The following is a 12873-nucleotide window of genomic DNA, read 5'->3' as shown; positions in this document are numbered from 1 at the left end:
CAATATCCACCCTCAGTATCTTGAAGATCCTCAATGGACTCACCTCTGCTTGCTTCTTCCTTCCCTCTCATGATCGTCCCGGTCATGTGCCCTCCGCTACAAACACCAAGGCTTTCTATCAAAAAACACCACCCAACCTTCAATTCAATGTAAGGTCATTTCTCTGCAGGGGCCCTAATACCCTGGAATTCTTTCCTGGATATGTGGTCAATATCCAGGCCCCAACACTTTTTTTTTCTCATCTGCCTGTGACTGTCTCTTGTTTATAAAATGTCTTCAGTCACACCTCACGATACCATCAACTCCAAACTTTGCCAGGATCTCCCTTATCTCCTCCCCCCTTCCAAAATCATACGTATCTCTCCGTCTGCTTGATGCATAAAATCACCCTATTTTAATACAGTTCCTTGATATGCTATCACGTTTGTACGACGTGTACATATAAACTGTATTGTCATCGTATTACAACATTGTAAGACCACGATCCCCATTGTGTGGCAAGTACTTGAAATGTAAGTGAATGCTTTTCTTGGACCAAGGCACTGGACCTGTACACGGATGACTGGAACAAAGTGTCGGAGCACGTGGGCAGCCGCACTCAAGATGAGTGCATTCTTCACTTCCTGCGGCTACCCATCGAAGACCCCTACCTGGAGGCAAGTCCCCTGCATGTCCCCTTGAGAGCTTCACAGACTCTGCTGGGTGGCAAAGTTTTTCTTCGTCGTGCAGATGAGCGGCTCCGGGCCCAATGCTCGTGTCAGAGAACTTGGTCCAGCAATCACGCAAGATTCTGTTGTTCAGATCTAGGGTTGACATCTTAGATAATCAGTTTAACACGTAGGCTTTCGCGAGCAATATTATTCATAATAAAGGTTTTTGGGTTAGATCGCGTTATTTATAGATGTGTCGTAACCCTCCACCACCCGACACGGCCAATCAGCAAAAAAGTGTCACGTTGACCAAAGACAAATAGTTCACTACTTTAGCCCACCGGTGTGTTGAAGAGTGAATCCACAACATTTACAGTTTGAGTATGACGTTTCACTGGTAATTACATCCAGCATCATCGGGCCATTCGCCAGAATGGTAAAGCCCTCACTTGCTCCCGGTCTTAAATAGAGCAGCAGGGTGACGTCATCATTTAACTCATTCAGGTGCAGTGATTTGAGGCGGAGGGGGGGGGTATTGTAATTATATAATCGGTTGGTTATCGGTCAATGGTTATGATTAGTAATGAGTTGTAGGTTAATAATTAGTTGTAATGTGTGTTATTGTGATTATATGCTACGTTAGTAATCTGTTATTGAGTATGTGTTTCCCCTTTAAGGAATTGTAATATGTATTATTTAATAATACGCTTCCAAGCCGCACTAAGCCTGTAGCTGTCAGAGCGATTAAAGTTATTTCTATTTCTCTCAATTTCAATGGATTCTCTAATTAGTCTTGGCCAGTCATAATTAGTTTTACACAACACTTCAACATTATCAAAATCAATTGAGTGTCCTTGTTGACAAGCATGTTCTGCCACTGCCGACAGTTGTGTTTGAGATAATTTAATATTTCTTTGGTGTTCTTTTAGTCGTATTCTGATGTTACGTCCCGTCTGTCCAATATAGCATATGCCACATAAACAATTAATCCGATATACACCTTCTGTTGATAATTTAGGTAATTCATCTTTAGTGCAAGATACTAGTTTTTGAATTTTGTGTACTGTACCAAATCTTACTGTAATGTTTTGCATTTGCAAAATACGGGCTAATTTTTCAGTTACCCCTGAGATATATAGTATTTTAATTGTTTTAACAATCTGATCGCTTTCAGCAGTGTTGCTTTGCGATTGTGATTTGGCATTCAGTGCTCTGTTAATTTGAGTATTGTAGCCATTCTGTCGTAATGCTTCTTTAACGTTTGTCTTTTGTCAACGTGACACTTTTTTGCTGATTGGCCGTGTCGGGTGGTGGAGGGTTACGACACATTTATAAATAACGCGATCTAACCCAAAAACCTTTATTATGAATCTTAGATGATCTTGATTTGAAGCTTTCGTGACTGCAGGAATCCATATTCTTTGGTTCTTTCGGTAAAGTCACATAGGTAGAATTTTTTTATTTTTCTACCTATGTGATTTTACCAAAAGAACCAAAGAGTATCTTAAATGATATAAAATAAAAACTCATTCAATTCATGATTCACACAGTCTCATGATGGAAAAAAACACATTCTGTATTACTAAACTAAACTATTTTTTATTTTACCAGGTCAGGCCCACTGAGCTAAAAAGCTCTTTTTCAGAAGAAACCTGGCCACAAATGATAGCTCGATAAAGTAGCTTTATGTGGAAGTTTATAGCAGCCAAATACTCTTAAACGCACTTTGATTCTAAATGGCGAATGTGTCAAGAGTTGAGAGAGCAGAAAGATTAATAGACTTAGAATTGGAGATCACTTACATTTTTTACATTGAGGTGTCTCAAAAAATATATATGCGTGGTTTAAATGTTATTTTCACTTTCACCGAGATCAAAACATGCACACGGTTTGAGCTGAGTGAAATTTTTCCAGGATGTAAAAAAAAACTAAAATGGGGTTTTCCTTGTGTTGCCACTGCAGGCCAGCAGAAACACCCTGGTTTAGTGTGACTTGTCTCACCTAAAGAGAGTTGACTTGGCAACATTGAGCTCCACTTGAAAGTCATTCCTCTACTCCCAGGGCGTGCTGTCATCCCATTGCCCGTGAGCAGTTCTGTAGTCTTCATGTAACATTTTGAAAGCACGTTAGTTGGGCTAAGTCTGTCAGTTGTAGAAGTCAGTCTTTCCGCCCTCTCCTCTGAAGAAGGATTGTCGAACACGTTAACAATAATAATATACAGCCGCTTGTCAATCCACTGAAGGTCTGCCCACGCAGTGTCAGTCATCCTGGTTGTTTGACATCACGCAAACTTTGTTCATCGTCACAGCTACTTTTGGCGAGCCATCAGACAAAGACAGTCACCACATCGTGCGCTTTCAGATGCGCTTCTGCAGCAGTCTGGAACGCTCTTTCTTCCCATATTAGGAAGCCACTGGAGCTATGCACTTTTAAATAATCAAGATTGAAAACTAATTTCTTTAGAACAGTTTTTTGTGTAGAGTTTATTGTCATTCTCCCGCACCTCTGATTAGCATGGTTGGCTATGTATGGTACGAAAGAAGTTCAACATACATACATGCGTACATACTACAGTGAAGTAAGGTTGGGGAAAAGGACTGCTGCATAAATAACTCACCACCACAGTATACACTCTTAAGTGTACCAAAGCAATATCGAGTGTGATGCTTTTCCGTTGAACATCTGCCACGTTAGTGTTGTTGTTCAGGTGGTGGTGGTGGTGGTGATGATGATGTCTCATTCCAACAGGAGTCCGAAGCGTCCATGGGTCCGCTGGCCTATCAGCCGGTTCCATTCAGCCGCTCAGGGAATCCTGTCATGAGCACGGTGGCATTTCTGGCTTCTGTTGTGGACCCACGCGTGGCCTCCGCAGCGGCCAAGGCTGCCCTGGGTGAGTGTCTTGCACATACAGTGAGGGAAAAAAGTATTTGATCCCCTGCTGATTTTGTACGTTTGCCCACTAACAATGAAATTATCAGTCTATAATTTTAATGGTAGGTTTATTTGAACAGTGAGAGACAGAATAACAACAAAAACATCCAGAAAAACGCATGTCAAAAATGTTTTTAATTGATTTGCATTTTAATGAGGGAAATAAATAATTGACCCCTCTGCAAAACATGACTAAGTACTTGGTGGCAAAACCCTTGTTGGCAATCACAGAGGTCAGACGTTTCTTGTAGTTGGCCACCAGGTTTGTACACATCTCAGGAGAGATTTTGTCCCACTCCTCTTTGCAGATCTTCTCCACGTCATTAAGGTTTTAAGGCTGACGTTTGGCAACTCGAACCTTCAGCTCCCTCCACAGATTTTCTATGGGATTAAGGTCTGGAGACTGGCTAGGCCACTCCAGGACCTTAATGTGCTTCTTCTTGAGCCACTCCTTTGTTGCCTTGGCCGTGTGTTTTGGGTCATTGTCATGCTGGAATAACCATCCACGACCCATTTTCAATGCCCTGGCTGAGGGAAGGAAGTTCTCACCCAAGATTTGACGACACATGGCCCCATCCATCGTCCCTTTGATGCGGTGAAGTTGTCCTGTCCCCTTAGCAGAAAAACACCCCCAAAGCATAATGTTTCCACCATGTTTGACGGTGGGGATGGTGTTCTTGGGGTCATAGGCAGCATTCCTCCTCCTCCAAACACGGCGAGTTGAGTTGATGCCAAAGAGCTCCATTTTGGTCTCATCTGACCACAACACTTTCACCCAGTTGTCCTCGGAATCATTCAGATGTTCATTGGCAAACTTCAGACGGGCATGTATACGTGCTTTCTTGAGCAGGGGGACATTGCGGGTGCTGCAGGATTTCAGTCCTTCACGGCGTAGTGTGTTACCAATTGTTTTCTTGGTTACTATGGTCCCAGCTGCCTTGAGATAATTGACAAGATCCTCCCGTGTAGTTCTGGGCTGATTCCTCACCGTTCTCATGATCATTGCAACTCCACAAGATGAGATCTTGCATGGAGCCCCAGGCCAAGGGAGATTGACAGTTCTTTTGTGTTTCTTCCATTTGCGAATAATCGCACCAACTGTTGTCACCTTCTCACCAAGCTGCTTGGCAATGGTCTTGTAGCCCATTCCAGCCTTGTGTAGGTCTACAATCTTGTCCCTGACTTCCTTGGAGAGCTCTTTGGTCTTGGCCATGGTGGAGAGTTTGGAATCTGATTGATTGCTTCTGTGGACAGGTGTCTTTTATACAGGTAACAAGCTGAGATTAGGAGCACTCCCTTTAAGAGTGTGCTCCTAATCTCAGCTCGTTACCTGTATAAAAGACACTTGGGAGCCAGAAATCTTTCTGATTGAGAAGGGGTCAAATACTTATTTCCCTCATTAAAATGCAAATCAATTTACAACATTTTTTACATGCGTTTTTCCGGATTTTGTTGTTGTTATTCTGTCTCTCACTGTTCAAATAAATCTACCATTAAAATTATAGACTGATCATTTCTTTGTCAGTGGGCAAACGTACAAAATCAGCAGGGGATCAAATACTTTTTTCCCTCACTGTAATGGCACATGTAAATGTAATTAATTAATCAATGTATATTTCTACATGGGTATGGTATAACATATATGTACTCAACGCATAAAACTGTAGCGACATGACCGCACTCTGATAGCTGGTGCTAAATTATGCCACACACCCTCCCGCGTGTGGGGAGCGGTGGTGTAGCGGTTAGCGTGCTGCGCTACGAACTCGGCAACCCGAGTTCGATTTCCGCTCATGGCCAACACCAGTGACGATTAAATTAACCGGTCCTGGGCCTCCCCTAGGTCGACTCAGGCTCAAATGAGTACCTAGTGCGATGTGTAAACATCGTCACTGGGAAGACAAAGGCGGCCGTGCGTGTTGTTGGCCACTCACCCCCTCATGTGCCTTGCTGGCCTTCATAAGTGGTCACTAACAGCACTTGCCCCAACAGTCTTGTAAGGCTATACATGGGATCTTTGTCTTTTTGTAATGTTATTTTTACACCAGGCCTCCCCTAAAATGAGACGTTTAATCTCACCTGGTCATAAAGGTAATGACAGTGATTAATAACGATGGAGTGATGTTCTTCCATGAACGCGTTAGGCATTGATCGGTGCTCATCACCGCACGCTGACCAGGCTAAAATGTACACTTCTTGTTTGTTTGTGTGTGTTTAGAGGAGTTCTCGCACAGAAGAGTCCTGCTACCTCCTGATCTTGCAAGAGTGGATGATAAGAAAGAGGAGATCATACTCACACAGGAGCAGCAGCAGCACAAAACCAGTAAGATCATCATCGTATACATATACAAGATGTGTCTCTTCTGCTGTGAGTGGAAGGGAAGAGTGGAGTAATGTGTTTAAAGAAAAAGCGTATTACCCCATGAAAACACTGCGAAACCTGAAATAATTGATATGTACATGTTGTGGGTTTACTCTCAACACCGTTGTGCTGAAGCATTAACTAATTGGCACGTTTTGTTTACGTGATAAATCTACTAAATGGATATGTTGGGTGGTGGCAGGTTAATGACACATTTATATTTATGCAATATAACCCCAAAAAAGCTTTATTATAGATGTGGGTAACAATTATTGTATTCCACTTCAATACAGAAGTATTTTTCCCGAAAGTTGCTCGTCCTCCTGCCCTTTCTGAACAATAAAGCCATTGTTATATACAATTTGGCCTAATTTGTCACCAAAGCAATACATTTACATCCTGCGTCATAAAAGGGGAAAACTGGTGGCATGACGGTAGTTGTGCCGTTTGACGAACGCGGTGGCCGGAGTTCATACCCCGGCCATGGCTGCAACCGGTGGTGAGTGGTATTGGAACTGGCCTGCAATGACCAGCATGGCGAAATATGGTAAAACAACTCCCTCACGACCTGGACGGCCTTCATTTGTGTGTGTGTGTATGTTGAACTTATTTCGCACTGTACATAGCCAACCGTTCTAATCGGAGGTGCGGTGTATGTATGTTGAACTTCTTTCGCACCGTAAGTAGCCAACCATGCTAATCGGAGGTGCGGTGAATGTAAACATGTATGTTGAACTTCCTTCGCACCATACGTAACCAATCATGCTAAGCGGAGGTGCGGTGTATCTATACATGCATGTTGAACTTATTTCAGCCAGCTAGGGTTATGTTGGGGGCATGATACTCTGGCTGACCTGGGGACATGTGACCGGATGATGCTGGAGGGGGGCCACCTGTGGAGGGGGCCAATGGGTGGTCACATGGTCCGGGAAGAACTCTCGAGAACCTCCAGGTAAAGGCGAGAGAGATCTGGAAGGTGGGCGGGGCAAGAGGCGGAGCCGGCCCCAGCCCGGCCCGATATAAGGTTGGCCCTGTGAGGGGCTCGGGGTTCTTACTGTTGGAGAGGCAGGAGATCCACGTCAAGCATGAAGAAGCCTCCAGCCACGCAGTCCGGGACCCAGCTTGTGGTCCGGCATAGTGGAATCGTGTCTAGTTCCACCGTAGCGTGGTTAGTTGGGTGGTCACCACCCGAGAGTATGTTGTGTCAATAGCCTGGAGTATGTTGTGCTTAGAGTTTAATAAAACGTGTTTCTTCCAAGACAACGTCTGCGACTCAGTTGGATTCACTACACATACATACACCGCACCTCCGATTAGCACAATTGGCTGTGTATGATGCTAAAGAAGTTAAACATACATACATACATACACCGCACCTCCGATTAGCATAGTTGGCTACGTACAATGCAAAAGAAGTTCAACATTCATATGTATTTTTATAGATTTAAAATAGTTAATCTGTATTTGAAACTCCTATGTGTGTTGAATGCTTGCTATTTGCAGTGTCTTAGATTTTGGACCATTTTGTTTGCTTATGTGTTGCCATGATCTAGACACTTTATCTTTGGTAGGTTTTCAACTATACGTTTTTAATTGACTGTTGTTGCATTTGAAGGTACTGAAGATTCCAAGCTCGGAATTGGCAATAATGAGGATGAAAAGAGCAAGGTAAGGCCACCGTAATTATTAGATGGAAATCTAAGCACAGCAGTGATGTAGATAAACAAAAATTGCTTTTGTATCTGAAGTAGCTTATTATTTAATGGCTCTTAGTCTGCAAATCTATCATTAACCCTTTCCCATTCCAAGACGTACTACAAGTTGGAGGGTGGGTGGGTGTCCCGTTCACCGCTGAATCTCGGAACGTGCGAGCGTATTCAGCGTTAATTTTATTTAGAGGCGTGGTAGCACCGTTTTCTAAAGACGTTATTACTCACCAGGGAGAACCCTCGTGACACGACCACCACACTACTATAGCTGGAGCCAAACTGTGCCACACGCCCTCTCGCGTGGCCTTCTTTCGATTTCACTTCCGATTATATAATCGGAATGGAATCGTCAGAAAATCCGATGACCTACACGTACGTCATCAGAATGGGTTCATGACAGAAACAAAGTCTGTGCAACAAATCTCTAAATAGCCATTATGCTGTCATCCATTTCAATAAACATTATCTCCCTGAATGGAAATAATCCCTCAGAACTCCGCATTAAACGTGAAGGAATCTCATCCCAGGAATGTGAAGGAATCTCACACCGGATCTGACTTGTCCTGATAATCTCCTTCATAAATCATTAGGAACAGGTGCTTGTATTGACTTAAAGCTTTCGTGACTGCAGGAATTCATATTCTTGGGTCTTTCGGCAAAATCACGTAGATAGGTTCAAAGAAAATAAAAAAAATAACAAAAAACTACGACGTTTCGATCGCAACACAAGCAGTCGTCTTCAGGAAAAGGGGGGTTAGCTTCCAAGGCAAACTGTTTATATGTAAGTGGTGGGCAGCCAACCTGACGGTGGTTGGTTTTCCACCAATCAAAGGGCTGCCAGGTGAAAATTAGCATGTTAATGAGAGATTACCATGTTAATGGTAGATCGCGGAACCGCAACCAAGGGGTTGGCACGCGAAGTGACTGTTAGTGTGAACCCTGTGAAAGCGCAAGTTTGAAATGGCCGTAAAGCACAACTAACATCGGAAGGTGGTAGGATGGGAACATCATAGCCATTTATGACTTCAACTGGTTGATTATTATTTTCTTTGAACCTATCGACGTGACTTTACCGAAAGACCCAAGAATAGGTGCTTGTATGTTCAGCCTGGTACATCATGGGGGGGGGGGGGAGAGTTGCTTACATTTCTCAGAACAAAGCATTCCCTATCTATGGGACCTTTTTGCCAGTATCAAAAATGATGAAAAAATAAGAATAGGTTTTACCCTTTCTGTCCATAAAACAGGAGGTGTTAAGATACTTGCATTGTATTTGTACGGTTCGCCTCTTGGCGTTCTCTCGTCTAACACTGGTATTGAGCCTAGGCCATAAAGAAGGCTGCTGTCTGGTTTAAGCCAATCAGTTTCAAAGACAATGCATATATTATCAGAACATGTTTGTGTGCATGTTTTGCCACAAGTATGTGTGCTGAATGCAGACTTTGATGCCTTGCAATAGCTGTCTATTTGGTGTTTGAACATCTTAACACCTCCTGTTTTATTGCCAGAAAGGGTAAAACCTATAATTTTTTCATCAAAGCATTACCTTTCCAGGACCAGTCCGTCCAAATCTGCTGCGTTGCTTTGTTTTCTTCTGATTTACTCCCTTAAGATGTGGAGGTCTAGTTTGTTGGTCATAACGAGCAAACGTTTTGTCTTGATAGGAAGGAGTGGCGACTGAATATGGTGTGGTCAAGGTGGAGGCTGGCAACAGGGAGGAGACGAGGGAGGAGCAAGGTTGGGATGACATTTTAATCAACTCAGCCGCGTGATCATAGTCTCAAGTCACTCAAATAATCCAGTATTCTATCCAATGTACAACCTACATTTTCTTTTGGTACTCTTGTTCAATTAATTCGGGTGTTGTTACAGTCCTCATTTACCTTTAAAAAAAACACATGGCTTAGCTTTCCTATACTTTGCACTCCTATTGGTTTTTGTATTGTTTGTTGTAAGTTTATGACCCCGTGCCCTTCCTGGACATCTGAAAAAAGAGCTTCATAGCTCATCGGATTCCTCCTCCATTCTAAATAAATATTCTGATAAAGATTCTGACATCCAGGGTGTGGCTGTGATCGCACGAACCGCATGCATTCTAAGATGCGCTTTCTATTCAGTTGTTTGCTGTCATTGGTTTTAGATGCGGTAAAACCCCGTGATACGTCTCTCCCTTTTACGTCATTTCGCAAATACATCGTCGCTTTATTAATACCGCTACCCGCTTTGTATCGCCTCAACCCAAACACACTCTTAACGTCGCTGACAGCATCGTCGGCCGTCCTTACTCGTTATCCGTCGCCTCTCGGCATTCGCCTCCACCTACCCTGCACACAAACTACTTTACATATTCTTGGTTCTTTCGGTAAAGTCACGTGACTTTACCGAAAGAACCAAGAATATGAATCCCTGCAGTGACAAAAGCTTTAAATAAAAAACTACTTTACGTCGCGCGTAAAGAAATGTACTGTCGAATACAATATTATTCACGTACAATATATGACGTTTTTATAGTGTACTCTTTCTGTATAATTTGTGTTAAATTCTAGATTTGAAGCTTTCGTGACTGCAAGGATCCATACTCTTTGGTTCTATTCGGTAAAGTCACGTAGGTAAAAAATTAAAACAACAAAAATCACGACGTTTCAGCCACAACACAAGCGGCCTTCATCAGGTGAAGGGACCAACCTGTCCAGCGGACAGCGTTTGAGTGAAGAAAGCCAAGCGCTGGTCGCCTCCCTTTAAGCTGTGAGGGGGCAAACAGCAAACGCCCTGACAAAGGAAATTAGCATGAAACGCACCACTGATAAAGCTTGGAATTAGCACAAGATGATAATACACCACCCTGGGAGTTTGGAATACCACTACTAGAATAAATATACTGTACCATTGAAATTTAGATTTGAAGCTTTCGTGCCTGCAAGGATCCATACTCATTGGTTCTATTAGGTAAAGTCACGTAGGTAAAAAATAAAACAACAAAAATCACGACCTTGGAAGTTTGGAGTGCCACTATTTGAAATAAATATACTGTACCATTGAAATTAGTTTAATGTTTGGTTCGATTTAGAACATCTTTCCAATGGTTGCTTAATTTGAAACCATCTTCTCGGTTGAAATTGTGTCTATGTTTGTAAATCTGAATTGCCTCGTGGACAAATCTCTGATGATAACCTGTCGGTTTGCAAAGGACCTTGGTATCGGAGAAAATTATATCGTGATCACCCACAGCGTTGAAACAATGATCAGCTACGGCAGAATAATTCGTTCTGCTGTGTTTCAAATCTGATTTGTGCTCGCGAATTCGGTCAGAGACATGTCGTTTCGTCTCGATATAGCAATCACCACAAGTGCAGCTCAATTTGTAAACCCCGGGGTACTGTAAATCAGGAATGACATCCTTCACGGATGGGATCAGGTCACGGATTTTGTGTACTGTATTGAACCGGACCAGGATCTTTTGTTTGTTTAGAATTTTGGAGATCTTTTTAGTAACGCCTGCTATATATGGTAGTGTGATGGTTTTGACCGGAGTATCAAGTGGTTGTTTCTGTATGGAGGGAGAAACAGCTTGGCGAATGGTACGGTTAGAGTATCCGTTTCTCTTGAGGGCCAGATGTACGTGTTTTAAGTCACTGGCCAGGTGGTGTTGGTCCGAAATGCAATGAGCCCTGTGGTATAACGTTTTGATGAGATAATTATTTTGAGTCGGGTGGTGGTGGGAATCAGGTTTCAAGTAGGAATCTGTGTGGGTGGGTTTCCTGTAGACAGAATGTCCCAATGAGCCATCAGGTCTCCTCTCAAACAGAACATCCAAGAACGGCAACTTGCCATCTTTCTCCACTTCCATGGTGAATTTGATGGCGGGATGTCTGGAATTGATGTGGTGTTGGAAGAGGCCTCCCAGCTTTGAACCTACTTTACCGAATAGAACCAAAGAGTATGAATTTGTGTTAAAGTTTACTGTTGTACACTAGTGTTTTGATTACAATATTTTTAGTAATTTAATGTCACGTTGTGGGTATGTCTAGGATGAAGATGCACACATTAACACAGCTTCACTGTTGCCTCTGTTGTCTTAACTACCTCACCTGGTATACATGAGGTCATGGGTTCGATACCGACACCTGTATATTTAGAGTTTGTATGTTTCTTTCCCCGTGGTTGTGTGGATTTTTCTCCAGGTCAACCAGTTTTTCCCTCCACATTTAGAAACATGCGTTTAAAATTTAAACGTGATAAGCCACTTCTTTGAGCTATCATTTGTGGCCAGGTCGCTTCTGAAAAAATGCTACATAGCTCAGTGGGTCTTACTTGGTAAAATAACTAATAGTTTAGCTCGTGTGAAAAAAATACTTTTATTACATCGTTTCGATATTCGCCGTCGCACCTTTGAGAAATGCATCCCCCGAAGTAAACGGGGGCGTTACTGTCGTGTGTTACAGTGGGAACAGTGAGTGCTGTTGAAGTGAAGTTTAAACGTGCTCACTGAGTCACTTCAATAAGGTCTTTGGCCATCCAACTTTTCTAATTTCGTGTCACGCTTCCATAATTGATTTGGTGCCAGCAACAGCAATAACAGTTGCACCAAGATTCCATATTTACTGAATGGGTCGTAAATCAAAGTTCAAACTTCGCTGCACTGGTTAATGCCATTTTTGTGGATATGTGGCCCATTATGTTCAGGCACACATGCATGACGTAGGGAATATTTTTAACAATAGGTATGAACACTAATGTCCAACACAATTTGAACAGTATTTTTAACTTTATTGGAGAGAATGTGGCGCAGGGTTGTTAGATATGTAGCCAACCGTCTTTATCGGAGGTAGTGTCGAAATGCACATTTACGAACATCTGCTGTGTCATTATTACTGTTTTTGGGATAGCCTAGCCATGATTTATGAAGGGCGTTTATGCATTGCTGCCAAAGTGTATTGTTTGCCAGTTTTGGTTTGCCTCGTAATTTGAGTTCATGGAATTTTTTACTCCTTTGTAGATCACAATTTTGAACTCAATTATTCATGCACAACATTTTTATGGCAACATTTCTAAATTCAGGACACAAATTAGTTTTTATCAGATGCTGTCTTGCTTGTGATACCCCCTCCCGACCAATTTGAAAATGCACAGCTGTTAAGGTTCAGACAGTTACTGTTTCCTTGGTTAATCCCGTACTGCCAATACCAATACCTGCCATTCGCCACTCAGTGACGGTGACGTC

At 42.6% G+C, this 12873-nt stretch overlaps 1 protein-coding gene across 5 annotated transcripts in view; it reads left to right on the top strand.

Annotated features, from left to right (window-relative positions):
* Positions 1–12873, top strand: part of LOC116954756 (SWI/SNF complex subunit SMARCC2-like) — a 90672-nt gene that overhangs the window by 73071 nt on the left and 4728 nt on the right. For all 5 annotated transcript variants that reach the window (XM_032975530.2, XM_032975529.2, XM_032975534.2 and 2 more), the window contains 5 exons: positions 540–656; positions 3399–3540; positions 5800–5904; positions 7559–7611; positions 9317–9389. In XM_032975530.2, coding sequence (XP_032831421.2) covers positions 540–656; positions 3399–3540; positions 5800–5904; positions 7559–7611; positions 9317–9389 — 490 coding nt within the window. The remainder of the gene's footprint in view (positions 1–539; positions 657–3398; positions 3541–5799; positions 5905–7558; positions 7612–9316; positions 9390–12873) is intronic.

Source organism: Petromyzon marinus, chromosome 56 (genome assembly GCF_048934315.1).
Source record: "Petromyzon marinus isolate PM22_M1 ecotype Great Lakes invasive population chromosome 56, UKy_Petmar_22M1.pri1.0, whole genome shotgun sequence".
Taxonomy (NCBI): Eukaryota; Metazoa; Chordata; class Hyperoartia; order Petromyzontiformes; family Petromyzontidae; genus Petromyzon; species Petromyzon marinus.
Note: the sequence above shows the minus strand (reverse complement) of the source record. Positions and strands in the feature narration are given on the sequence as shown.